Here is a 27,211-nt window from a genome sequence, read left to right on the forward strand (position 1 = left end):
CAATTAGGAATGCAGATACAATTAGGCAGTTACTACTCTTAATGTATCTTCATTTTATCTAATTCATCGTGATAATGCTATTTGTTATATTAACTTATGATTAAACAGTCTGCAAATCACATAAATATTTCTAGAAACGATCGTTAAATGGTAATAAAAGAAGAAACAACATTATTTTATTATTCTTACTGCCACGTTAGTGGAGAAAGAAGACTTTTCCCCTTCCCGGAACCAGAATAGTATTCTCCTTTTGTAATGCCTTCCATATCTATCTTTTGAGAATTTTATGCCCCAATAGCCAAAAGCCACCTCCCCATCCCGTTTCATCACATTGCAAAAGGTTGAAGGCCCTTTACTTTTCTCTCTTCTCCCTTTTCTCATTACTTTTTGAGTGTTGACCCCTTTTGCATATTGTTTTTATACACAAATATAAGCGCATTGACTCTCAAACCATAAGTATAATTTCGCATGCGTCACCGCGTCATTCAAAATTTTAGTTTAAGATGTTTAAGTATACAACTTGCATCAGGTTCGTCCGTTAATTATTGAACTACACATGTAAATCTCTTCATAACAAATGGCCTTTCAATCTATGTTTCCTTGTAGTTTTTTTTTTTTTTTTTGGTTCAACCCCCATGTGTGGTTGTGTGGAAAAAGCATACTCATCATCTCTACTTTAGAGACTTGGGCACAAATATGCCTACAAACCTAGTTTCCACTTTTTTGGTACAAATTGTTCCCAACCACACGTTTTATAGGGTAAGAAAAATAACTCAAGTGTGGATCTAAAAGTGAAGATGTTGGGTTATCTAGTATGCTTTTGGGATATGTTATTCACTCATTACTATGTTCTATTTCTCTCTCTTTATATGAGGTTAAAAAGCAAATCACCATCATATTTAAAAGTGGAAATCCTTGATTTAATGAGTTACCAAAGTTTGGTACAAAAGGATAAGGCTTTGGGATTGGGCTACATCAAACCTAACAGAAAAGTAACTTTTATAAGTTAAAAAGGATAGAGATACTTTTGACTTCTTTTTTTTTTTTTTAACAAACAATAGGATCTACACTAAGAAGCCGAGGGGAGTAGGCTAAGCCTTATAGTGGACTTGCCATAATAACGTGGTTCAAATTCATTTTTGAGGAGAATCGAACATAAGACCTCTCACTTACAAGTGCAGAGGAATACCACTAGATTGTAGTCCTAAGTGGCTACTTTTGAGTCTTAAGAACACTAATTAAGTAAAATTTGATTGAGATTTCACAAATTATTGCATCCATGAGTAAAGGATTAGGATTAGGATTCCCCTTGGGGCCTTTTGGTCAAAACAAAGTAGATACCTCGTTGGAAAGTATGGAACTCATGTTTTCTTCCATGATATCAACCTTTCTAGGACGTTTGAAAAAGAGGCAAAACCCAAATTCCATATGCTTTTGCAATTATATGTTATTGAGCTTCTTATTAGTCAACATCTCACGTGCCGCGGGCGTGACCTCCATATCAAATAATGCAAGGAAAGAGAGTTTATCACACCCCCACCTTCATTGTCGAGCAATACATTCCATTGCAAATATGACCATTAAGCAGAATAAACTTATATGAAACAGGATCACTAAAGTTGCAACATTCAAAACTAATTTACATGAAGCAGGACCGCTAATGTTGCAACATCCAAATGCTACAATGACATGAAAAATACATATAAAAAGCTAAAGATCTTTGGTTGAGCAACATGCATAAAACATTTTTAAAATGCACGTCATCGTTGAAGGAACTCCTTACATTGTAGTTTTCTTTGGATCAAGTTGGTGAGAGATGTTTTCACTTGCAGTTCGTTTTTAGTTCGAAGCTGATATTGACACTCTAAAAAAGTAGTACTCCTGTCCTCCGTAACGGAAATAAATAAATAAAGAATTCGTCGAGTGCAGAATAACTTTTTCTCTGAGTACTATGACAATACGTAAAAGCAACCCCAATAACCATTAACATAATTTGTACATGGGAAAATGGAACTTCACAAGTGCAAAGCATAAACAGTAAACAAGCATATGTATGGTATACTTGTAGAGAGACATTTATTGTGAGGATCCTCCTGGATAACAAGTCAAAAGTTGATTATTTCTCTACATATTAAGAGAACGATACACATGCATGTGCAGTTTCTCATCCAAATTAAGCAAAAATTAAGCGGCCAAGCTCTTGGAGGCGATCTCAAACACGTTTTCAGACAGTCCATTGGTAGACAATATCTTCTCCAGCTGTGCCTGCAAACACCATACCAGAAATCTATTACTGCGCTGCTCCCGAATGGAAAAAATGCAAACACTGCATATTAAAAATCGATTTTTCTTTTCAAACTTTATAACAACATTGTGCTTTGTAGTCCGAGAAACTAAGCAATGCCCGATAAATGTACTGTGGAAAAGATAACAAAAATGCGAGCGATGAGAATGAAATAGTTACCTTGGCAAGGTTTTGCCGGGTTTCATCATAGCGCCTCCACCTGGAGAAGGCTGACACCATGCGGGAGGCCACCTGCAATCCATGACCATGGATGGTATTAGGGAAGAAATAACATATAACAACAACCAAGCAATTCACAAGTAAATGTTATTCAAGAGGATTCGATGAAAGGACCTGAGGGTTTCTTTTATCTAATTGCATCACAATTTCTCCCAAAAACTTGTAGCCTGACCCATCCTTTGCATGGAAATTCACAGGAGAACCACAGAAACCTCCGATCAGTGAGTACACCTTGTTTGGATTGTGCAGGTCGAATGCTGGGTGGCTTAAGAGGTTCCGCACATTCTCAACATTGCCGGGAACGTCAGACATGGCTTGAAGTGCAAACCATTTATTCACAACCTGAGGAGAGGAATACAAAAATACAAAATAACAAATGAAGAATCTTTCAGTTTAATAAATGAGAGAAGAAATCATGAGAAAGGTACTAAACAACTATTACAAAAGTATCAAAACTATATGTAGGTCAGGTTAGCACTAAGCCCTTTTTTTCGAGGTCCAACAGCACTAAGTTACTTAGTATGTAAAGGTGGATAGGTGGGGAAAATGCAGATAAAATTAAACATCTGATATACGATAGAGGATGTTCATTGAAGGAGTTTCAAAAGCTGAAATTGGTAATAAGAAATTGACAAGGAGCTCGATGAAGAACAACAGAAGTCTCAGCAAAACGGACAATGAGTCACTATCATAAAGCCTCCTGGGTTCAATCTTGCCTTACAATTGACTTGGGAAAGAAAACAAAAAATCCGGTACGTTGCTCCATTAAAGTCCTAAACAGTGCAACTTAACGACAAGGAAAAGTAGGTTTAATGAATATCATACAAGATATCATTAGCTACATGTAATGAAGCTCAGAAAACATGCAGACGGGGAAGGAGGGAGGGAGAAAGAGGAAAATGCACACCAAAGAACTAATAAATATAACTCATTCTAGCAATTTAGGGACTATTAAGTTGGAAATAGAGCTTTACCAAATAGTCCTCCTGCCATTTGCTGTAGAAGTCGGCCAGAATATCATCACGAGTTTTACCAGGGTTTTGTGCTATGGCTGCCAAAGCTGCAAACTGCTCAGTCATGTTTGTGGCAGTCTTGTACTCATTTAGAACAAGCTCGGTACACTTTGAATCTTCGAGCAATGCAAGATACGCTATAGATGAAACAAAATATTAGCACAATTCATTCATGAAAAGTTAACTTGACCAACATAGAAAACATTATGTCTCAGAAGAGTAAAACAAACCAAGAGCAATATTCTTCAGAGCACGCCTGGACAAATTAGGGTGATCAAACACATACTCTTCTGAGCTCCTGTTGTTTTCAACCTGTGAAACATGTAAAGTTCAAGTTCGTTCACAGTAGAATAGAAAAAGTAAACAAGGAACACAACGGATAGCTAAATAAAATTCCAGGTGAATCCAAACTGTCATACTGTGCTAAGAAGCTCTGCTTTCAGTTCATGGGCTAGCTGCTTCCTGATAAAAGTACGAACAGCATGAACAGCATCAGGATCTGCAACTTCCATCATGTCCATTATTTCTCCTTCACCGGGGAGAGTTATTGCCTTTGCCACAAATTCCTGGTCAACCAAAGGCATATACAGTTCACTAATGAATTAAGTCTTCCCACATCACAAAAATATTTTTGAAAAAAAATAAAAGGCTTCATCATACTTTATCCAAGCTTAAGTCAGATAGTATTCTTCTGAGCCCAATCACAAACTTCGGATTCAAAACCAACGGTTTGTTTTGTTGGAAATTAGCAACCAAATCGAGCATCAGCTTACGTGCCAGCACTTGTCCGGCCTCCCAGCTGCAGCACAAATATAAACAAGTAAATAAGAAAACTTCAAACAGGGGTTCATTTAGTGAGAGATTTTATCTGCTTTGCACAAGACAAACCGGTTGAATTCATCGGAATCATAAGCAAGGAGTAAAAATAGATCACTATCCGTGAGATCAGTCTCCAGACGAATAGGTGCACTATAGCCCCGGAGCAGAGATGGAATTGGCCGTTCAGACACATCAGAGAAGACGAACTCTTCTTCTTTCTGCATAGGAGAGTAAAGCAAAATTATTAATATGTTAAGACTGACCAGCAAGAAAACAAATTAGAGGCTTCGCAATTAACATGTTTGAAAAGAGATTTTAGTTTTACAAGAAGTTAATAATAATATGTTCACACAAAAATCTCTGTTAGTCAAGCTACTACAAACTCTTAATAGCATATCAGTGAAATTATTGTTTAGACAGAAGTGGGGGCTAAAGATTCTTTAGATCCCAAATATGAAAGATGAATAGCTAAAGATGGAAAATCTGAGCCAACCTTCGTTACTCTAAGAACAGTTGTGTAGACTGGCTGACCATTGTTAGCAATAGACTGCACTGTCCCGTCATGATGAACAGAGGAGAGAGGCAGCTCCTTGCCAGTTGAGTCGAGCAAACCTACTGCCACGGGAATGAACATGGGTTCTTTAATGGGCTGCCCTGGAGTTGGTGGTACCTCTTGACTGAACATGTCCACCATCAAACAGAGGTAGTAAGCAGTGCCACCAAACAAAAAGATAGATAAGGGCAACATAAAGAATTATACCCTGATTACATACCTAAACTTCAAAGAAAAAGTACGGGCCTCAGCATTATAAGAGGATGCAACTTTGACAATTGGGGTCCCAGCTTGGGAGTACCTACAGTTTAGTTACACTCTAAAATGTAAGCATTAGAACCATCAGTAACAAAATTAAGAAACTCAAAGTGAGGGACGAAAGCACACCATAGTAAGAAATTAGCAAAATCTGCATTGTTAGCATCTCGCATGGCAGCATAAAAATCTTCACAGGTTACGGCTTGTCCATCATGTCTCTTGAAGTAAAGATCCATGCCCTGAAATGAGGAAAACTAATATAAGTTGACTTTCGAAAATGGTGGGCTTGAACACATGAAGTAAACCTTGTAATCATTCAAGCATTAGTTTTTGAAATTGGCTTCTCAGTCTTACATTTCGGAACCCTTGACTTCCAAGTAAGGTTTTGTACATCCTGACCACTTCAGCTCCCTGATAAAATTGGACCGTTAAGATTGTATCATTGACTCTAGCAATCGATTTTGTCCACGTTCATATGTAACATATATATATATATATAAGAGAGAGAGAGAGAGAGAGAGAGAGAGAGAGAGAGAGAAACCTTTTCATACACCTGTCAGAAGAAAATGGAATAACATAGGATAATTAGATGTCTTCTCCACACATTATAGAAAAGGAAAACAAGATAGAAAGGATAGTTTTTAATCCCTACCGTCACTGCAAGTAGATGTTTGACGAATGCCCAAAATTACAATCAGATCCAACGTGATTGCACAAGAAACCCAAAATATGTCAAAACTGAGAGCACATGTTTCTATGACAAACAAAAAAGACCTTTACCCTAGAGTATAAACAAATTACTGAAAAAAAAACTCGCCTGTATAAAAGTTATCCATCTGCATAAAAGAAAGAAAACATGAATATGAACAAAAGGCAATAACTAAAAAGGGATTAGAAAAAAGCCAACTTCGTATGAGGTACCAATTAAAAGATGACATCTGACCTTGATGTAAGAATGTGGCCGCACGGGATGAGCCATGGGACCAGCATCCTAAAAAACCAGAAAACATATATCAGCACTTAAATGTGGCACTGTACAACATATCATTAGAACATCAAATGTACGCCATAAATGGATTAATAACTCAACTAATATGCTCCATAAAATAGTATAAAATAAGATGACATGCAAATTACATAACCAAAGAACTACAAAATAAAAAAGCAAACCTGTGGAAACTGATAATTTCTAAGTTTGGAAACATCAGAAATCCGCTTTACAGGGCGACTCCCCATATCAGATGAAAATTCCTACACATCATATATGTCGTTAATGAGCAATATTCCCCATGTCATAAGATCAAATCTAGAAGTATACCCCATGAGAAAAGATAAAAAGTAAAACCTGATCACGGAAAACTGTTAGACCCTCCTTCAGGCTAAGTTGAAACCAATCACGACATGTCACTCTGCAGGTATATTAGCCAAACAATTAGTTCAACACTAAACATAATCTTGCAATTACAAAAAGGTTGTAGACAGTTAAACCCTAATGCCTTGGTGCAAATACTGAACCCTCTCATGGGATAGGATGCATATTCTACAAACCAAAAACTTTGCAAACCAACCTGTTGCCAGTCCAGTTATGGAAATACTGCAAAACAAAAATGGATAGAAAAAAAAAATCAGCATCAATTTGCTCCTGCCATCCAAATCATAATTTCCATAGGATGAAGGTTTGTGTCCTAATCTTATAGATGTGAAAAACAAACCTCATGGCCAATGACTCCCAAAATGGCTGCATAGTCTGCATCGGAAGCAGTTTCTGGAGATGCCAAGACAAGTCTGGAATTGAAGATCTGCAAAAAATTAAAAATTAATCAACATTATACATATATAAATACATGTATATAAAATTATAAATACATACATATATCAAAAAAATAGATTCTAGGAAGTATACATACATTCAAACTCTTGTTTTCCATAGCTCCCCTGGTAATCAAATAAGAACCAAAAGTATCAGTAGTTAAACTATAGAATAAATTAAGGTTAATAAAATGAAACCATCAGTCACATTCCACCACATAAAGTTCAAATTTTAGATGTAGCATAATTATATTTTAAGCTTCTACCTAGAAAGAGTAAAAAAAACATACATGTTAAAATCTGGAACAGCCACAATGTTGAAGAGATCCAGATCATACTCGAGACCAAAAACCTATTAGAATAGTCAAATGTTAGCACTTAGCAGATAACAATAAACTCTACAATCAATTCAATTAAAGAAATTTGATATCAAAACCAATAATCTCTTAAACGAAAAGAAACCCACATCCTCATCCCATTTCATAGCTGCCTTAAGCGAATACATGGCATGAGCTGTTTTTGGTACATCTTGAGCAGGGGTCCAAATCCTTAAAGCCACTTTTCGACCCGAACGAGTAGTAAATGTGTCATCTCTGCTCTCAAGCTGTCCAGCAACCAAAGCAAATAAGTAGCAGGGTTTCTTGAAGGGATCCTCCCAGAGAGCATAATGTCTATTACCCTGAACCACAAGCACAAAATTCGAACAAATAAAACAACAGTAAATCTCCATGTACTGCTTTGTTTAGTAAGTGATGATCACCTCTAGGTCTCCCTGCTCTGTGAGATTTCCATTGGACAACAACACTGGGTATAATGATTTATCAGCTTCAATGCGGCATCTATATTTTGCCATTATATCAGGACGGTCCTGTTGCAAATGAAATGTAATCAGTACAGAAGTCGATTAACACTTTGTAAATAATCAATTAAATTTACCAAACCTGATAGAATGTAATTTTACGAAAACCCTCAGCTTCACACTGGGTGCAGAAATTCCCAGATGACTTGTAAAGTCCCTGCAGTAAAATTAAACTACAATCAGGGCCAAAAAGAAACACATACCAGGGCAAAAAAATTAATATTGTAGATATGACGGCATGCACCTCTAATGATGTGTTCTTCTGAGGATACATCTCTGTTAAAATTTCCAAAGTAAATGCACCACTAGGTAGTGATTTTAGTGTCAGATGGCGTGAATCCAAGTTGTAATCCTCCTCCTATCAAGGGAGAAAAAGCAATAAGCATGCAATAAATCATTGGCTTCGTAGAAAGGGGTGGAAGAACCTCCGAAAATAGAAATCAGGACATAGAATATTTCTATAATAGAAAAGGTATGATCATGATCTCAAGGTTCAAGTAAGATGTCAACGAAAAGAGGCAACTTAAACTACTAATTTTATGAAGTACGAAAAAACCCCTTCTATACATTACATTAAGGAATAAGCTTGAGTCAATGCTTATATTCTGCAGAAAGCAATCACAAAACTAACCAAAAACCAAAATGGCACAAACACAATACAAATTACGTGCCTTTAAATCCTTGCCGTTGATCCGAACTGAAAGTAACTTGAGATCTGTTCCATCCAGAACCAACGGGGAAGAAGACCCTGTCATACAAAATAACAAAAATTTATTAATAAAAACATTACTAGGAATTCTTCAACAAAAATATATGTAGTGTACTGGAAAAGACAAGCAAATCTAGATTTAAAACATTGCGCCAGACAAGTGATAGTATTTTCTGACAAGCACAATCAATTAATTAAAATAACTAGGAAGTTACCAGGATAACAAAGACAAAGATATTTTCACCAATGAAATACTAAATGCGAAGAGTGGTCACAGGACTACCTTCAACCCTGGGGAAGACGGATATTTTTGAACTAACAATTGTTTTCTCCTCACCCAGCGAAAAATTCAAATCCACCTGAAGTAGTAGCTCCATAAGTTCAGAAAAACTTCGCATACAAAAGATCAGAAACCAAAAGAATATATATTAATCTGATATATTAAAGTGTAGTATACCGAGTCAAAGTAGTAGTCAGGCATTTTGTAATCCTTCAAAAATATTTCCTTTGGTGCAGCCATTTTGGATTCGTCAACTTGATCTGGCAAGCTTTCTGTGGCAACTGAACAGATTAGCCTCCTGCTCCCTTGTTTGTCCCTCTGGAATGATTCAAGATTTGCACATGATTAACAAAACCATAAGACAGAATAACCATAACATTGGTTTGGAGCATGAATAATTTGTTCTGTACACAAAAAGATCCAAGGACACAACACATACAAATATGTGTGTGTGTGTGCGAAGAAATATCAGAACACACAGTTTCCGATAAAAGAATTTGCAACTCACAGGTAATGCAGTATATGGAATGCGATAATTCCTTGAGCATGCGACCTGAAAACATGAGTTCATTAAGAGAGTTTAGATTTCAGAAACTTCTGTTCGAATTTCAAAGTTGATATAACAAAGTCAGCACTGAAATGCAACTGATGAAAAAGTGGAGAAATATGCACAGACCTCCGATGTAAGGAAGCGCCTGTATCTGGTAAGCCTTTTGGCTGAATTCCCCAACAATCTAACACGACTGGTACACTGAAGCTGAAAAGAAAGAGAAAACATTCAGCAAGCGGACTAAGTTTCAAATACTCAAACCAAATACAAAATTGCATCTACACCATTGAAACACGCTGTCACTCCGTAATCCTTTTATACAAAACCATGCAACACAAAGACATGGCATTCCATATTCCAAAGAGAATGATAAATAGCCGGCCAGAAAATAAGAGATCGCAAATGTGAAGACAGTTGAAGAAAATAACAAAGACTCAAAGCTATTAACCACGAAAAAGCGATACGACTTCAACCCTTTAGCAGATTCCTAGTCTGGATTTCAAATATGCTTCTGTGTTTTACTAGAAAACTCAAAGGACTACCTCTTACAATCACACACACCAGTGAAACTGTTTGCAAGTTACAATCTTTCAATAATTGAATTACAAACAAACACACACACACACACACTAAATAAAGGGTTTAGAGCAATCACTGGAGTAGATGAGATCAAACCCAAAATACTTGTCCTCACAAAAGCAGAACTCCTGCATGGCAGAACCAACCGAGCCATCCCAATTCAAAAAATCCCAAACAAACCTACTCCAAGCACTAGTCCCTTGAATCCCAATAAGTAATCCAAGCTTTAACGAAAACCCAGACGCCCAAAATCCCAACAAAACTCCCAAGAGGCCCTAAAACCCTAGATAAAAAATGACCCAGATGAAAAAAGAACAGAACCCATGATACTGATACACTTGTTATAAAGGATATATGGATAATGCAAATTATGGACACCAAAATTCAATAAAATAATAACCAAAAAACCCCATAAAACCAATCCTGGTTTTCAATTGAATCTGAAAATTACTGAGAAAAAAAAAAATTGAGAGAGGAGTTGGATGGTTTCTTCTGCAATTACCTTTTGTGATTTGATGATCAAAATGCAAGGGAAAAGTCGGGCTCTAAGAACCCGAGAAAGAAGCAATGATAATTGATAGGTGCCCCACTGAAACTATTTGTTATAAGACAAAAAACAAATGTAAAAAAAAACAAATGTTTTTATATTCTAAATACATTTGATTTTGTTGGGGATATTTGATGATAATCATTTTCCTCTTTTTTAGCAACATACTATGATGTCCAATGTTTGGGCCTTATTAACTTGGCCCAATATGGATGGGTGAGATATTCTTAGATTTGTTTAGATTGTGTTATCATTACTTGTAACCGGTTAAATTTAATAGTAATGTCATATTTATCATCTATTTGTGTCATAATTTGTATTATCACTTTGTAGAGCCTGTTAATGCATGTGGGTTCCGTCTTTATTAGAAAGATGATACAAATAGGTGGTAAAAATAATATTTTTGTAAATTAAGAGTACTATGTACATCCAAAGTTTATTTCTGGACACTTAATTTCTTTGACCACCCATTAGTTAAATTTTAAAGTCTTTTTACACTAATACAGTTAGGAATAAACCCAAAATAACCTTTAAAACATTTTATTTTGTTTCTTTGAATCTCTAAAAAAAACAAAAAAGAAAAACCAATGAAAGAATGAAGGTTACAACCACCATTGTGGCCGGTGTGGATACAAATTTATGTCTTCTTCTTCTTGGATAAAATTACACCTACAAAAATAATTAACACCTTAGGTCAAGGCCAAGAGCCCCACTCGCCCACGGTGAATGGGGTGGCTTTGGCCGAAGAACCTCTGATACCAAAGTTAGAATTTAGAGAGAAAAGTGTTTGGACAGTTTTTGGGAGTTTTGTAAGAGTGTGGAACTAGCTTTTTAGAGAAAAAATGGGATTCAATATATAGAGCATGGCCGGTCCCCTTTGGAGAAAAGGTGGCCGGCCCTTTGGGGTATTTTTGGTGTGTAATGGGTGATAATTTGTGTAATGGGTGATTAATTAGTATAATGGGTGATTAATTGGTATAATGGGTGATTAATTGGGTGATTAATGGATTAATTAGGAATTAATCCATTAATTAGCCTAATTAATTTAATTTATAAGGAAGGTTTTGAAGGTTATGGAATGATTTCCTTGTAGAGGATATGGAGTAAAGATGGATGAGATAAATTGAACTTGTTACCTATTTTGGGCACTCTTGACTCAGTTGATGGATGATTCTCTACTGCTTGCGTGTAGGAAACACGGTGTGTCTTGAGGGTAATTTTGTTCTCTTCACCTAAAAATCCACGTGTCGCCTCTTGATTATTTTTGGCTCCACAGCCGGCTACATGTCAACTACTCTAGATTTCGGCTAAGGTCTGATGGATCTCAGGCCGAAACCTAAACATTAATTTTTTTTTTCAACCTTTTTAACACCGACAGAGATAGAAAATGGCCAACCATGGCTCGCATATGGAAGAGGGGGTAAGTGGAGGCGGGAACAATGGTGAACGAGAAGAAAAATAGTTGAAGAAAAGCAATAAAAAAAATAGGCCTAGTCGGATAAATGGTCCCTGTGGTGCTAATGTAATCGGAAGGTAGGTCCCGTGGTAAACAAAATTGGGATTTAAACCCTCGTGGTGTTAGTCCGTTAGCAAATTTAGTCCAAATGTGATTTTTCGTTAAATGTCCTTTAAATACAGGGGTAAAAATGTACACCTTCTTCCTTGTCTCTCTGCTCTCTTTCTCTCTACAATTTGTATTTTCTTGTCTGAGGTCATCATTGACAGCGACCAGAACTTGAGGTTCTTTGAACAATTGTGAACACGTGAGCTTCTTTGGAATTTAACAGCAGCCGTTGGTCTGTTCTTTTATTCCTCTATCTGCTTGATTCCTCACTCTTTCTTTTTATTTACTCTCTTTTAATCTCTGAAATTTGTATATTCATCTTCTCTCCTATCTGTCTATCTCCAACCATTTCGTGGGTTTTCTAACTGGACAATTCCCATCCTTGTTGCAACCAACCTTTTCTATTTTTTTGACCCAATTCTCTGGATGTGGCATGATTATAGCAATCAAGTAGATATAGGAATAAGAGAACAGACCAACGAGTATTGTCAAATTCCTAAGAAGCTCACGTGTTCACTGTGGAGCCAAAAATAATCACAATGCGACACGTGGATTTTTGGGTAGAAGAGGACAAAAATACCCTTGAGGCATACTGGGATTCCTACGCGCAAGCAGCGGACAATCATCCCTCAACCAAGTCAAAAATGCCCAAAATAGGTAACAATTCAAAATTCATCTCATCAAATCCCTTCTACAAGGTAACTCCCAAAACCTATTTCATTCCATATAATTTTACCTATTTTTCCCTATTTTTCCCTCTTTTTCCCTCTTTTAGCTAATCAATTAGCTATCATTCTATAACTTACAAAATATTCCACATAAATTACATAACCTCCCAAATATTCATTCCAAAAATGTGTTAATTGGCTAATTAATGGATTAATTACCTAATTAATCCATTTATTGCCAAATAACTCACACATTAAACCACAAAATGCACACAAAAAGCATCCCAAAGGCCGGCCACCTTTTCTCCAAAGGGGACCGGCCATGCCCTATAAATACTACCCATTTTTCTCTAAAAACCTAGTTCCACACTCTTGCAAAACTCACAAAAACTCTCAAACACTTTTCTCTTTAAATCCTAAGGTGTTATTTGTTTTGTAGGTGCAATTTTGTCCAAGATCAAGGAGGAAGAAATTTGCATCCACACTTACAATCGTTCGAAGAACCTCAAGTTCTAGGCACTGCCAATGATGACCTCAGGCAAGAAAATACAAATTGCAAAGAGACAAGGAAGAAGGTGTACATTTTTACCCCTGTATTTAACGGACATTTAACAGAAAAATTACTTATGGACTAAATTTGCTAACGGACTAAGGGTTAAATCCTAATTTTTTTTACCACGGGGACCATCTTCAAATTACATTAGCACCACAGGGATCATTTATCCAATTAGGCCAAAAAAATAAGGTTTAAATATGCGGCACAACTCAAATCCATTAAATTTCTTTTGAACCGTCTAGATTAAATGAGGGGATGGGAGAAGAGAGAGTTCAAGTCCAAAATTGATTCGTGGTACACTGTTGTACTCTATTTTTTTTTCTCGAGATTCTTCTCACTAAATTTTATCGGTGCAAGGTTTTACTACACCACTTTAATTCTAAACCTTGTAACTCCTTTCAATCAATAGAATTATATGGATTTGGATTCCATCCGGATCCAAATTGTGAGGATCTTAAGGATCCTTACATCGTAGCCGTTTATCATATGTGTGGTCATAAATCATTTTAAATTTTATTATTTAAAATTAAACATAAATAGTACCTAACAAAAACTGACCGTACAATATACGATGAATGACCACGATAGGATTCGGAGAGGATCCTCACAAAGAGAATCCGGAAATGATCCTCGTTCGAATTATACATGTTGTTTCTCAAAAAATGTACTCAAATTTTATCCTCATCAATTTTTATTTCTTACAGTTGTTTCAAACCTACGAATTCCATAGCTGATCGGTCACTCTCAATCGGATCTCATCTCAAACGGTCCAGCATGGTTGACCTTCGACCAACCATGAATAACATTTTTCTTTTGAATGTGGGTGTAGTAATCAAAATTTTGGATGCAATAAGATTTTGTTTAGGGATTAGATTTTGTTTAGGTTGCAGTCTATTGAATCAAAACTTTTGCTTCTAGGGAAGAAGTTAGATCCAATTTACTTTTGCTTCTAGGGAAGAAGTTAGATCCAACTTAAATTCCAAATATAAGGTAGAATTGCTTCATATGACACGATGTCTACCTTCTTTTTTTTTTTTTTCTTTTTTTTGACAAACAATGATAGAGTGATTTCATTTATTCAAATCGAACAAATACATGAGGGTGTCATATGAGTACATCTTCTTCAATGACCAATTTCTTGATTTGGAGATTAACTTCCGCATCCAACAAATAAGTTAAACCCCAACATACTACCACAAGAACTAAGTGCAAACAGTACAAAATTGCCACAAAAGACGATAAATGTGACAATTAGACAAGATAATCACATTAGATAAACAGACATGAATAAACTATCAACCAAATAATGTGATCAATGGTATTGAATTAGAGAAGGGCCGTATTGTATTGTAATCCCAAATGGAGTAGGTTCTCCAACGTCTTCTTATTAGCTTGGTTAGCCATGACATACTGTTAATTATCACTCATGGTTTGTGAAAGCCCTAAAGACATATAATCACTAAATGGAGAATCGAAAGTAAGTTTAAATTCACAACCGATTAATAATAGTTCTAATCGCCCACTGCCTCGCTAAAAGGAACCTAATGAATCACATACCATCAACAATGAATGTTGATAGAAGTGGTTTCTGAGTTTGTCCACTGTAATCATTTTGGTCATTTCGTGAAAATTTGGTCAATATCCTCATTTAATTGTCACGTGAACGATCATGTGACTACATTTTTTGAGCATTTTTGTCAAATCAACCACTCCACTTAACGAAGATAATGACATTTATTTCAAGGAATGACCATGATGATTTATGGTAGAAAAACTCAGGGATCACTTCTATCAATTTTCTCAAAGATCAAAATAAGGAGTTATGCCTATCTCAAAGACCATATTAACTAAAAAGCCAAAGTTATATAATACTACTATAGTGTTTGAATTATTTCAAAACTAATTGTATATTCTAGATGTTAAAGATTTGTTTGGTATTTAAGATAGAACACGTTTGATAACTCATCATATTCAAAGTATTTTTCGTATCGAGAAGATTAGACATTAAGTAACCTATTTCTTCTTCTTATCATCTCATTATACACCGCATTTGTTTTAAAATAAGTTGTGTGAAATTGGTATATTAAAAGTGAAAGAGAAAAGTGAGAGCACAACTGGAAATTTCATAATTTTAAACCAAACCCACCAATCTTTCTCAAATGCTCAAGTCTCAATGGATTTGTTTGATAAACAATGAGGTAATGCCACCTATAAAGGCTAATGGCTATATTTAATTTAAGAAAAAGGAGCTAAGGCAACTTCCTGATTATGGGCATCACTATCAAGGGCAAAGACTGTGAATTAATGTAACTTTGTACGTGTTGTCTAGTGCGCTTTTATAAAAAAAATTAATTGAAATTTTAAGTCACTTTAATTTGTACAAATATCAAATATTTATGAATGTTATATATATATTTTTTAATATGAGAGACAAATTCTGACAAGCCATTGTTATCCTCCATTTTTTCTGGGGTTGGGAAGACTCACATTTCAGCCTTATTCTAGCCACAAGTCTGGCTTCTAGCCCAGCAATGGGTTTCGAACTCAAGACCTCCAATTTTTAGTTTTAAAAAAACTTCATAATCCGTTATTTACTTTAAGTCAGTTTATTTCGATTGTTTTTTTTTTATTTTTTAATATTTGAATTTGAATCTTCCTCATAAACCAGTATCTTTTAAACCGACGGTCCCTTCAGAAACAACCATAGTACAAATTCACCATGACCATGTTTATGCATCATCTAGTATGGTAACTTTGCAACCCGACGCGGACGTGAATATAATTCGATTAGATTTTGACCTCAAGTCTGAGAGTTGCTGTCTAATTAGTTGGCTATATGTTGCTTAAAGTTGGACAAGTGTTTATTGTTGGAATCGATTGGACAAAACTTTAGGATGGTGATGGCAGATGGGTGGACAATTGAATTCCCCGTACCCTATGACCCCACTTATAATGGATGAGCATTTCTCTGGATTTTTTTTTTGTGAGGGTTCAATCTTATTCGTTTATCGTACATCATGCAATTATAAATTGTTAGGTATTATTTGTATTTAATTTGAAATAAAATAAAAATATAAAATAATTTCTGATTGCACAATATACAACAAACGGATCTGATGTGATAATTCTTAGAATTCTCCCAAAGAGAATCCGAATAAGATCCAAATCCACTTCTAACATGCAATTTGCAAATGCCATGAACCACCCATACATATGGATTTGATATGTATTTGAAATTGGCAAAAATGAAAAATTAGAAAGAAAAAAAGAAGGAATTTTTAAACTTTTCACAACATTTTAAATCATGTATGACAAGCTAACAACAAGGCAAAAGCCGATATGCCGAAATGAAATCTTAAACAGAAAATAAGTCCAAATCATAATTCACAAATGACATAGAATTGAGGTGCACTGATATATAATGTATCCTTTTTCTTCCGCCATGGTTAAGTTCATGTCTAATTATAATATAAATTGAATAATACAACGAAACAGTGTTTTGGAGTACACCTAGAAGTTACTTATTGACAAACAACTTAACACATAAAATCGAGTAAAGCCTACTTCGAAGTATGATAATATAATAATTAAGCTTTCGTTAATATGTTACCAACCGTTGGAGTAGATTATATCCATCTCTACCTTAAAAACTTGTATTGTGTTCTTCTCATAAAAAAATAAAAATAAAAAATAAAAAAACAACTAGTGATAAATCACGGTTATTCACTATTTCAAATTCATAAAAAGAATTTCACGTTGTCTGTAATCACAATCAAGCGGACAAGAGGTCTACGAATCTGTGGGGGCAAATGTGTGTTCAACCCATTTCAAACTTTAAAACTCCAATCTTTAATTTGTAAAATATACTGTTATTATTACTTTTCTTAGGGAGTGATGTAGGTGTTGCAATCTAAGCCATTGATTGCATGGAGGATAATGAGTTGGAACAATCATGGCTCTGTCCGTGTTTGGTCTCACATGGAAGCATGTGCTCTCGAGAAGTAAGCAGCAAAAGAGTGTTTTGGACTGACGTTGAAAGCGCCACATGTCCACTATGATTTTAAGTCAACCGATAAGTCCTCTGGTTGGTGGATAAAACTGTTACAATAATCCATTAATGGTTCATGGGAAATTTAGTGTTAATTGTTTACCAAAACAAATTTTTGCGGTCATTTAGTACTATAGTTTAGTGATATTTTCCTTCACTTATAAATGAAAAGTCTTAGATTCAAATCGAGTATTAACAAATTCACAATCAATTTATTCTCTCATCCGCTTAATGTTAATATATCGTTTCATAAAAAAAAACACATGTATTTTTGCTTAAAGACGATTAGCAAAAGATCTGTGTATTTTGAATGGAATTAAAAGACACGCAATTTTTCAATGAGACATGTTTAGGTGACTACGAAATCTGTGTCGTCATTTACTCTTATATTTGATAATAAGGATTGAATTAAATAGATATTATTTTAATATTCCAATCTCTATCTTTAATATAAAATTCAAGAATAATCCTCAATCATTGATTCCAAACTCTTGTTGTATGGTCAAAAAAGAAAGTTAGACACTATTTTAACACGTATGACGAAAAAGCAAGCGGTTATGAACAAAGTAAATTTATCTTTTCTTTTCAATTTGAATAAACTGTATAAATTGACATCCATGTTTTCACTCAACATTCATAGAATCTAATAGTTACTATAGTAGACAATTAAATAACTATTAGATAACTATTAGATTTGAATTAAATAACTATTACAAATCAAAAAATAATTACTATAGTAGACAATTTTCGTGATCTTCAGTCTTGACAAAAAAAGTACCAATAAAACAGTCAATATCTTTGATCAAAGACCAAAGCCTCACAAACCCATGAAGAGTTTTTTTTTTTTTTTTTTAGCGAAAAGCTTACTGAAATTTTGTGAAGATGATGGGTATATGTAGGAGGAGGTGGCCGGCCATGTGATAGGGTTTTGCCCTACACATGCAGCTTCCTATTGGCCAAGTTATGTCATCCACATGATGTGTAAGGAAAAAATATTTCCAATATATTAATTTGGAGATAATATCTTGGAATGATGATGGGAATATCCCTAATTGATTGCGATAGGGATCTTTACTTATGTGTTGGTCTCTATTTAGGATTGCAATAAAGATAGGATTTGGTAATTAATCTTTATCTTTAATACCTTTTGACTTTTCCACTCCATGAGCAGGGGAGCTGTGAGCAACGTAGTCTGCTGCTTAAACTTTGCTTCATTACTGTTAATGTTTTTATTAGTAATTTTTTTGTTGATTCAAGAAAAAGTTTTGTATTGATACTAGGAATATTAATCATAGATAGAAAGATATCTATGTATATCGAGGCATTTTATTTACCCCTTCTTACCTTGGAAAATCAGGGGCACCCCGCTTCCTTGAACCGATAACTATCTTTTGGCTAACCTAGCCTTCTCCGTCCCTCAGGACCAACAAGGGTAAGTACAAGAATATTCACCTGTTGTCCATCGACTATGCTTTTTGGCCTGATCTTAGGCCTTGACTCACCCTCCGTGGATGAACCTTGCAGAGGAACCCTTAGGTTTTCGGCGCATTGGATTCTCACCAATGTTTGCGTTAATCAAGCCGACATTCTCACTTCCGCTTCGTCCACCGCCGCTTGCGCGAGTGCTTCCCTCTAGGCGGAACGCTCCCCTACCGATGCATTTTTACGTCTTATAGCTTCGGCATATCGCTTAGCCTCGTTAAATAAATTTGGAGAATTTTTATCCCTACAAGAAAAAGAGAAAGCCGGAGGAAATTTATTCCACCTCCCCTAGCCTTCTTCTTTGCTTGCCCTGGCAAATAGTTGTTCTTCTTCTCTGTGCCGTACCAAGGTAAGAAAAAATTAATTTTATTTGTCTTATTCTTAGGTGGTACTATCACGGGGCAACCTTCGAGGTAGTGAGACACGTTGGTTGGCAGGGGCTGGGAGTCAGCTTGGCGTAGGCTGAAGAGGTGGCGTGGCAGATGCCCATGGCTTGGGCTGCTTGGCTCGACTGAAGCCAGGGAGGTCGTTCGATTGGGGCCACAGCTTAAGGCGCTAGGGCGCAATGCAAAGCAAACTAGCTGGTGTGGAGCAACTGAGGTATCATTATAAATTGCTTGACACCTCGAGTAAAGGTGCTCATAAGTGGGCAAGGAATACCTTGGAGGTAAGCAAAGAGTGGGAATTTGACCCCTTGCCTAAGATAGGCGTTCCGACTGACTTCATCGAAGGTAAGTGAATTGCTTTATCTTTAGGCTGCTTTATGCCTTTGTTGAGTTGTATTGGATTCATGAATAAATTAGGCTAACAAAGTGATCTCTTTTTTTTTTTTAGGGAAAAGTATGTTATTCATTGCATTAAAATAGAACACGTACAAACTGAGGATAATGTGCTTAACGGGCCTCGATAAAACCTTGTCGGGGTTTTCAACCCGGTCGAAGGGAAAAGAGCGTCTCGCATAACAGAGAGAACTATCCTCAAATGACAATACATAACAAACATAACAAATTACAAACTTTCTTCAAATAAAATATCCCTGAGCAAATCAGGGGGTTCTTCAAACCAGAAAAGATGGTGGGAGAAAATTGAAACTATTACAATAATTTAGGAGAAGGGGAAGTTTCAGACTCGGAACATATGGATGAAAACTCAACATCCTATCCACTAGAATATTGGACCGCATGCACGTTTTATATTATATCAAAATAGACTCTTTGTCCAAAATGGTCTCTGAAATTAACATTGTTCCTCAGTTTTGTCCCTGACAAAGAAAATCGATTTAAGTGGTCCCCCTAAGTTTGTCCACCGTAAATCATTTGGTTTTTCCATAAAAAATTTGTCAATATCCTTGTTAAATTGTCAAGTAGTAACCATCATTTTAAGGTATTTTTATCAAACTAACTTCTCCATTTAACGAGGATATTGACAAAATATCCACTAGATGATCAAATGATTTACAGTGGACAAACTCAAGCACCATTCCTATCGATTTTCATTTTCATGAATCAAAGTGAGGAATATGACAATCTCAAACATCATTTACCTAAAAAGCTTTCCAATTGTGATCCATATTTAAACATTTTAAGTGCCTCTAAAGTAGGTGATATTGTAGGGTGAGTGGCCGTTTGTAGGCTAGACGTGAGAGGCATCACTCATAAAATTTCTCTCTTTGAAATATTGAAGTATTGTTCTACATTTTCTTATTATTTTCTTTATCCTGTCCGTTGATATTCTTCAATTCATCCGATCCGACGGCCGAAAATTAAAACGGTGTGTGAGAAATAAAATGGGATGTATGGATATCACACCCCTTTTTAGTTATGCTAAATTTATTGAGACTTACCTTCAATTAATTCATAATAACAACTATTGTATAATTAGTGGGAGTTAATTAATTACAGATTTAATATATGTTTTTATGAGCTTACTATTTGGTAGGTTGACCCGATTTTACAATAGCGACAAAATCGTATATACTTACATAATGCATAAAAGTCTCATTGGAGTTGATTGAAACTCACAAAAATAGGGTTTAGGCGGTAAATTGAGAGATTGCCTCACAAGCCCATGAATTTCACAACTAAAATATCTTTGAATCAAATCAACTTCAGCCAAATTTTATAATTGTAACTTAATCGATCTTATTATTCAGTTGAATGACCTAATTTTATAATAACGACAATATCATAACTAACGAAACAAGTTAACCATTAACCGGTAACGAACAAATATAACCAAAGCTTATCCAATTTGTTACTAACCAAAGCTTATTCAATTTGACGCGTAAAAGACTAAGATTTTAAGCTGTAAAACCCAAAAATATCTCAGAAACTCACATAACGTAGCTTCACAACTGAAATATCTTTGAATCAAACACCAAGACCCCATATCAAAACCTCAAAAAACTAAAAAGTATAACAATTTAAAGAACTAAACAGAGAAATTTATACATGATTGCTCAAAAAATAAAAACCTTTTTAAGACACACACCCACATGAGCAGTGTGACCGAAGTCCAAAAAGTTACAAATGTGAATCCAAAACCCCAAAACAGAGTGGATTTCTCTGAAAAAATTTCACAGCAATAAAAGGTGGGAACATGGAGCCTACCAGGCATACCTCGTCAGATCCCTTCTTCCGGGCCCCATCTTTTTCCTCACTCCTACGGCGTTCCTTCCCCTACAGACCACTTCCTCAGTCCCTCAGACACCACACTGACTTTTAGAGAGAGAAACAAAGCTAGAGAGAAAGAGAGAGAGAGAGAGAGAGAGAGAGAGAGCGTCTCTCAGATTTTTCAATTTTTTGTAATCTCCAAAGAGGTAAAACCAAAACCCAACACTCAGAAAATTCATTTTTTTCACGAAAAATCTTCACTTTGTCCGTAACTCTAAATTTTGGGGGCTGAAGATTTGAATTAAAACCGTGTCTGAAAATGGTATATATCTTAAATGCCCATTATTTCAATCCCACGGTGATTGCATTTTGTCAAAACCTTGTCTTCCGAATGAAAAATCTTGTCCTTTGTCCTAAAGATACTTTCCCTTTCCCCGTTTCGGCCTTTTGGGCAATTACATATTTCCATGTTTCAGTCTTCCTTTCTCTCTCTACACCTGTGGTTTCTCTCTCTACACCTCTGGTTTAACTCCGCTGTGTTCATTTTCCAGAGATTTGGGTTTTGCCAAAGTTTGAACTTTTTCGGGGTCCTCATTGATTTCAGCCAACTGGGTTCTTCGACTTGAGGAGGAAAGATGGATTTTTTGCTTCCTTGTCCTTAGATTTGAATCCTGGTAAGTGTTCATATCTGAATTTTCAAGTTTTATTATTTTCTATTAATTTCTGTGTTATTATATTTCGCATTGGATCTGTATTGCCTCAAAATACCATCTTCTATCAAATTTCGTTGCTTTGATTTTAGTGAGTGAGTATGTTTCAAGTGTCACTTGGGTTATTTGGAAGCATAAATTTAAAATTTGTGTAAGTTTTTGGCTGCAATTATTTTAGGTATTGACTTTTGGGTTTCCATATATTTTTGGATTCCATTTCCATTGTAGCTGTATATCATTTACTGTATCGCTTGAATGAATTTCTTTGTTTTCCTCTCTTGGTTTCGAACACGAACAACGTTGTTTTTCTGTGTTAAGGGCATACACTGCTGTCTTGGTCCTCTTCCTAATTGTGTGAAGAGTAGACTTTCGTAGTTCCATTTGTCTGTTGCTGTCAAATATCGAAAATGTGTACATTTCTTACAGTGTTGTAGAATGCTTGTCTTAGTTTCTCCACTCTAAAACCGATTAGTTTGGAAAGAGAATCCAATTCTACTGCATTTTAAAGTTGTTTACATGAGATTTGGAATTCTACTACTGATTGAAGATGTGTCTTCCCTTTCAGAGTGGCGTTTACATCTTACGCGACTGCACTGAATTTGAGTCATTCGGAAAGAGGGAAAGTTTGTAGATATGGATATCGGAGATGATAGCTCGAGGTTCTGTTCTTTACCGGCTACAACTTCAAGGAATATGTCCACCTCATCTTCGGCATTCTTTTCAGCAAACCAGTCGCCATTTTTCTCCCCAAGATCACCATCTTGTCAACTATCTGAATCAACAAGGTCTGATGCTCCATGTGATAGCATGGTTTTAAGTACAGATCCCCTTAGTTCCAGCTCTGGAATTCCAGACCTTGAATCTCTAGCAAATGTAAGATATAAATTGTCAAACATGTCACCGGCCCCAGCTGCTTCAGTCTCAGGCGATTTTGAGAAGTTTGACCGCGTGTCTTCCTCAACAGCCATTTCTAATAGCATTCTATCTAGTCACAGCCATGCCTGGGTCTATGAGTATTCTGGGCAACGAGAGAGGCAGAGAAAGCATGGGAGAAACTCTGGAGACTCATATATATCTGGTCCAGTTTCAATGACATCTAATAGACTGAGGAGCTGTGATGTTTTCATAGGTTTGCATGGCCGTAAACCTTCTTTGCTGAGGTTTGCTAATTGGCTCCGAGTTGAGTTGGAAGTTCAGGGGATGAGTTGCTTTGTATCTGATAGAGCTCGATGTAGGAACTCTCGCAAACATGGAATTGTTGAGAGGGCCATGGATGTCTCTTCTTTTGGGATTGTCATCCTAACAAGGAAGTCATTCCGAAATCCATATACCATCGAGGAACTTCGATTTTTCGCTAGCAAGAAGAACTTGGTCCCAATATTCTTTGATTTGAGTCCAGGTGATTGCCTTGTCAGGGATATTGTTGAGAAGAGAGGAGAGCTGTGGGAAAGACATGGGGGAGAGTTATGGATTTTGTATGGAGGACTCGAGAAGGAGTGGAAAGAAGCCCTTCATAGCCTCTCCCGGGTGGATGAATGGAAATTGGAGGCTCAGGATGGTAACTGGAGAGATTGTATATTAAGGGCTGTCACATTATTAGCAATTAGATTAGGGAGGAGAAGTGTTGTAGACCGTTTAAGCAAGTCGAGAGAGAAGGTGGAGAAAGAGGAGTTCCCTTTCCCTCGAAATGAGAACTTTATTGGCAGGAAGAAGGAACTGTCTGAGCTGGAATTCATACTTTTTGGCGATGTCAGTGGAGAAGCAGAAAGAGATTATTTTGAGCTTAAGGCTAGGCCTAGACGAAAGAACTTGACAATTGGGTGGGGTAGGAGCAGTTCATTTGATGAAAGGCGAAGGGAACGAAAACTGGAGATTGGAAGCAGAAAAGGAAAAGAACCAGTTGTGTGGAAGGAGTCAGAGAAAGAGATTGAGATGCAAAGCACAGAAATTCCGCAAAGACAATCAAAGCCAAAAAGTGGTGGAAGATATTCAAGGAGAAAAAGATCAACAAAGGTTGTGTATGGGAAGGGAATTGCTTGTGTGTCGGGGGACTCGGGAATTGGCAAGACAGAACTTCTTCTTGAATTTGCCTACAGATATCACCAGAAGTACAAGATGGTTTTATGGATAGGAGGGGAAAGTAGGTATATTAGGCAAAACTACTTGAATCTCTGGTCGTTTCTAGAAGTCGATGTAGGGGTTGAAAATTGCTTTGACAAAAACAGAATCAAAAGCTTTGAAGAACAGGAAGACGCAGCCATAGCTAGAGTACGCAGAGAACTCATGAGAAACATGCCATTTTTGGTGGTGATTGATAACTTAGAAAGTGAAAAGGATTGGTGGGACCACAAACTTGTAATGGATCTTCTTCCCCGTTTTGGTGGGGAGACGCACATAATAATATCCACACGCCTTCCTTCTGTGATGAATTTGGAGCCTTTGAAACTCTCGTACTTATCCGGGGCAGAAGCAATGTCGCTCATGCAGGGTAGCGTAAAAGAATACACAGAAAATGAAGAATTGGATGCTTTACGGGCTATTGAGGAGAAAGTGGGACGCTCAACCTTGGGACTTTCTATTGTAGGTGCAATATTGTCTGAGCTGCCCATACTTCCAAGTAAGCTGTTGGAAACAACTAATAGAATGCCGTTTAAAGAATTTTCATGGAGTGGCAGGGGGACTAATTTGTTGAGGCGGCATACGTTCCTTCTGCAACTCTTCGAGGTGTGTTTCTCGATTTTTGATCACGCAGATGGACCGAGGAGCTTGTCAACAAGAATGGTCCAGGCAAGTACTTGGTTTGCACCGGCCGCGATTCCAGTTTCTTTGTTGGCCCAAGCTGCTCACAAGATACCTGAAAAGCATCAAGGGATGTGGTTCTGGAGAAAGCTGATGAAGTCTTTAACTTGCGGCTTTACCTCATCATACACCAAAAAATCAGAAGCAGAAGCGACTTCCACGTTGTTAAGGTTTAACATTGCTAGAAGTAGCACCAGGCAGGACCATATCCATTTCCATGAACTCGTCAAGCTTTATGCTCGCAAGAGAGTTGTGAGCGGAGTTGCACAAGCGATGGTTCAAGCTGTTATCAGCCGTGGATCAATATCTCAACACTCGGAACACATCTGGGCAGCCTGTTTCTTAATATTTGGATTCAGCCATGACCCTGTGGTCGTTGAGCTTAAGGTTTCGGACCTGCTGTATCTTGTCAAGGAAGTGATTTTGCCTCTTGCAATACGGGCCTTCATAACATTCTCTCGTTGCAATGCTGCCCTAGAACTCCTCCGCCTATGCACCAATGCCCTGGAAGCAGCAGACCAAGCGTTTGTAACCCCAGTTGACAAGTGGCTCGATAAATCACTTTGTTGGAGGCCGATCCAGACTAATGCTCAACTGAATCCTTATCTTTGGCAGGAGCTTGCGCTATCAAGAGCCACAGTGCTAGAAACTAGGGCCAAGCTGATGCTAAGAGGGGGACAATTCGACATAGCTGATGATCTAATTAGGAAGGCGCTTTTTATCAGAACTTCTATTTGTGGTGAAGATCATAAAGACACCGTAGCTGCTCGCGAAACTCTTAGCAAAGTCACCAGGCTTCTTGCAAATGTTCAAATTCATACTTCACCATAGATCCCATTTTTTTTCATAAGCAGATTTTATTCTAGCATTTATGGAGTCTGAAATAAAACAGTTGTATACCCCCTTCTGATAGATTTTCTATACCAATTTTTAGTCCGAAAGAGATTCCATTCCTTTTGCATAACATCATCATTTCTTGTTATGCTTATGTGAATAACATTTGTCTGCCTCCAGATTGGGGATTAAAATTTTGATTTTGCTCTTTCATATTATAAATAAAACTGTAATGCAGCTCCAGAGTTTTTGAAGGATTGTTCGATGATGACTTGCGGGAGTCGGGCATATGAAATATTGTTTGCATCTACGTCAACTTCTGGGTAATATGTTTCTTTTTTACTACTTTTGAGTTTCTCATCTCGAGATCTTAATTTGATGTAGAACCAGTCTTCTACTCTATTTCTATCTCGTTGTCTTACTTTGTTGTATGTTCGTTGAGGGCAGAAAGAAGCACAGGAGTTCCGAATTGCTGTCATGAGTGAAGACTTTCACAGCTCATCGCCATATTCCGAGTGCAAATCCAGGTAAACTCTTTCTTTCATCTCTTCACTTCCGGGCTGTAATTTTATGTTTCGATTAGGAGTGTGAGCTATAAGGAAAATGCAGAAAGCTTAACATTTGGATGTACGTTCTGCATAGATAACGGGCTCCCATGTGCTCGAAGTTGTTTGTACGTATCACATCCAAAACTGAATGCACTCATACATACAAATTCATACGATGATCGTCTGACCAAATGCTTGACTTGAAGTTGTCTATTAATCTCTGAATTCAAGTACCGATGGTTAAGGATTTGATAATTGACAAGATATCGACGTAGTACTCGTCATGTTTGTGTTACAACGTAGGAAGATCAATGTAATATTTGAATTGACAGGATGCTTTTCTGCTCATTTTGTAGGCAAGTATCTTGCAACAACTTCTTTGTTTCTCCGCTACATGATCGATAATCTAGCTCTTACGCACTGTCTTGCCGTGGTCGGAAATGCAACGGTGTGTCCCTGTGAGCTTACGGCGCTGTAGAAACGGTGAACCTGAATACGTATTGAGACGCTTCTTTTATTTCTGTGCCGAAGTTTGACGGATGGAACTTATGAGCATGTATGCAACACTGGAGTTGCTGAAACTTGTTTGGATTATAGCAACACTGGAGTTGCGAAATCTTGTTAGGATTACGATACAATAACAAAGTATCCTCAATTTCGGTAAATCATTTTGACTTATTATTTATTAAATTAAGCGTCCTATTACGGTTCCAATTATAAGGAAGCAAAAAGTAATGAGATTGTGTTCTTAATTTTTAATGATATATTAGTCCTTCGTCACATCTTTCACGGAAAGGGATCATCTTCGGATCTCTTCCATTAAGATCACCAGATTAAGTGGTTCGAGTTTTTAAATTTCATCCAACAGCTCACCTGTTTTGATTCCTTTA

General features: G+C 36.7%; 2 protein-coding genes across 3 annotated transcripts; one reads left to right on the forward strand and one right to left on the reverse strand.

The window, feature by feature from the left end:
- Window positions 1-1,958: 1,958 nt before the first annotated feature.
- On the reverse strand, window positions 1,959-10,394 carry LOC137712508 (puromycin-sensitive aminopeptidase). Its single transcript, XM_068451582.1, has 32 exons — window positions 10,030-10,394; window positions 9,501-9,581; window positions 9,333-9,377; window positions 9,002-9,142; window positions 8,828-8,903; window positions 8,507-8,583; window positions 8,080-8,193; window positions 7,918-7,992; window positions 7,737-7,844; window positions 7,443-7,655; window positions 7,267-7,328; window positions 7,075-7,102; window positions 6,880-6,966; window positions 6,736-6,761; window positions 6,513-6,576; window positions 6,338-6,418; window positions 6,111-6,158; window positions 5,985-6,003; window positions 5,820-5,824; window positions 5,709-5,720; window positions 5,522-5,578; window positions 5,297-5,406; window positions 5,130-5,210; window positions 4,850-5,033; window positions 4,426-4,574; window positions 4,198-4,336; window positions 3,957-4,103; window positions 3,768-3,849; window positions 3,499-3,674; window positions 2,639-2,866; window positions 2,465-2,536; window positions 1,959-2,265 (listed from the first exon to the last, which is right to left on the reverse strand). Exons 1-32 carry the CDS (start codon window positions 10,105-10,107, stop codon window positions 2,185-2,187), a joined length of 2,946 nt encoding a protein of 981 aa, XP_068307683.1. The 5' UTR covers window positions 10,108-10,394; the 3' UTR covers window positions 1,959-2,184.
- A 10,966-nt stretch (window positions 10,395-21,360) lies between these two features.
- On the forward strand, window positions 21,361-25,892 carry LOC137713171 (uncharacterized). Of its 2 annotated transcripts, XM_068452438.1 has the most exons (3): window positions 21,361-21,636; window positions 21,982-22,104; window positions 22,706-25,892. In XM_068452438.1, exon 3 carries the CDS (start codon window positions 22,774-22,776, stop codon window positions 25,768-25,770), a length of 2,997 nt encoding a protein of 998 aa, XP_068308539.1. In that variant the 5' UTR covers window positions 21,361-21,636; window positions 21,982-22,104; window positions 22,706-22,773; the 3' UTR covers window positions 25,771-25,892. The 2 variants fall into 2 exon arrangements, with proteins under 2 accessions (XP_068308539.1, XP_068308538.1); XM_068452437.1 differs by having other exon boundaries at window positions 21,361-22,104.
- The last annotated feature ends 1,319 nt before the right edge of the window (window positions 25,893-27,211 follow it).

Source organism: Pyrus communis, chromosome 13, assembly GCF_963583255.1.
Source record: "Pyrus communis chromosome 13, drPyrComm1.1, whole genome shotgun sequence".
In the NCBI taxonomy this organism is placed as follows: Eukaryota; Viridiplantae; Streptophyta; class Magnoliopsida; order Rosales; family Rosaceae; genus Pyrus; species Pyrus communis.

Excerpts from the sequence above, each read along its gene's own strand:
- LOC137712508 (XM_068451582.1), bottom strand. The coding sequence starts at position 10,107 with ATGGCTCGGTTGGTTCTGCCATGCAGGAGTTCTGCTTTTGTGAGGACA. Across the intron at positions 7,656-7,736 it reads CAGAGCAGGGAGACCTAGAG|GGTAATAGACATTATGCTCT; the intron begins GTGATCATCACT and ends CTTGTGGTTCAG. Across the intron at positions 4,575-4,849 it reads CTGTTCTTAGAGTAACGAAG|AAAGAAGAAGAGTTCGTCTT; the intron begins GTTGGCTCAGAT and ends TCTCCTATGCAG.
- LOC137713171 (XM_068452437.1), top strand. The coding sequence starts at position 22,774 with ATGGATATCGGAGATGATAGCTCGAGGTTCTGTTCTTTACCGGCTACA.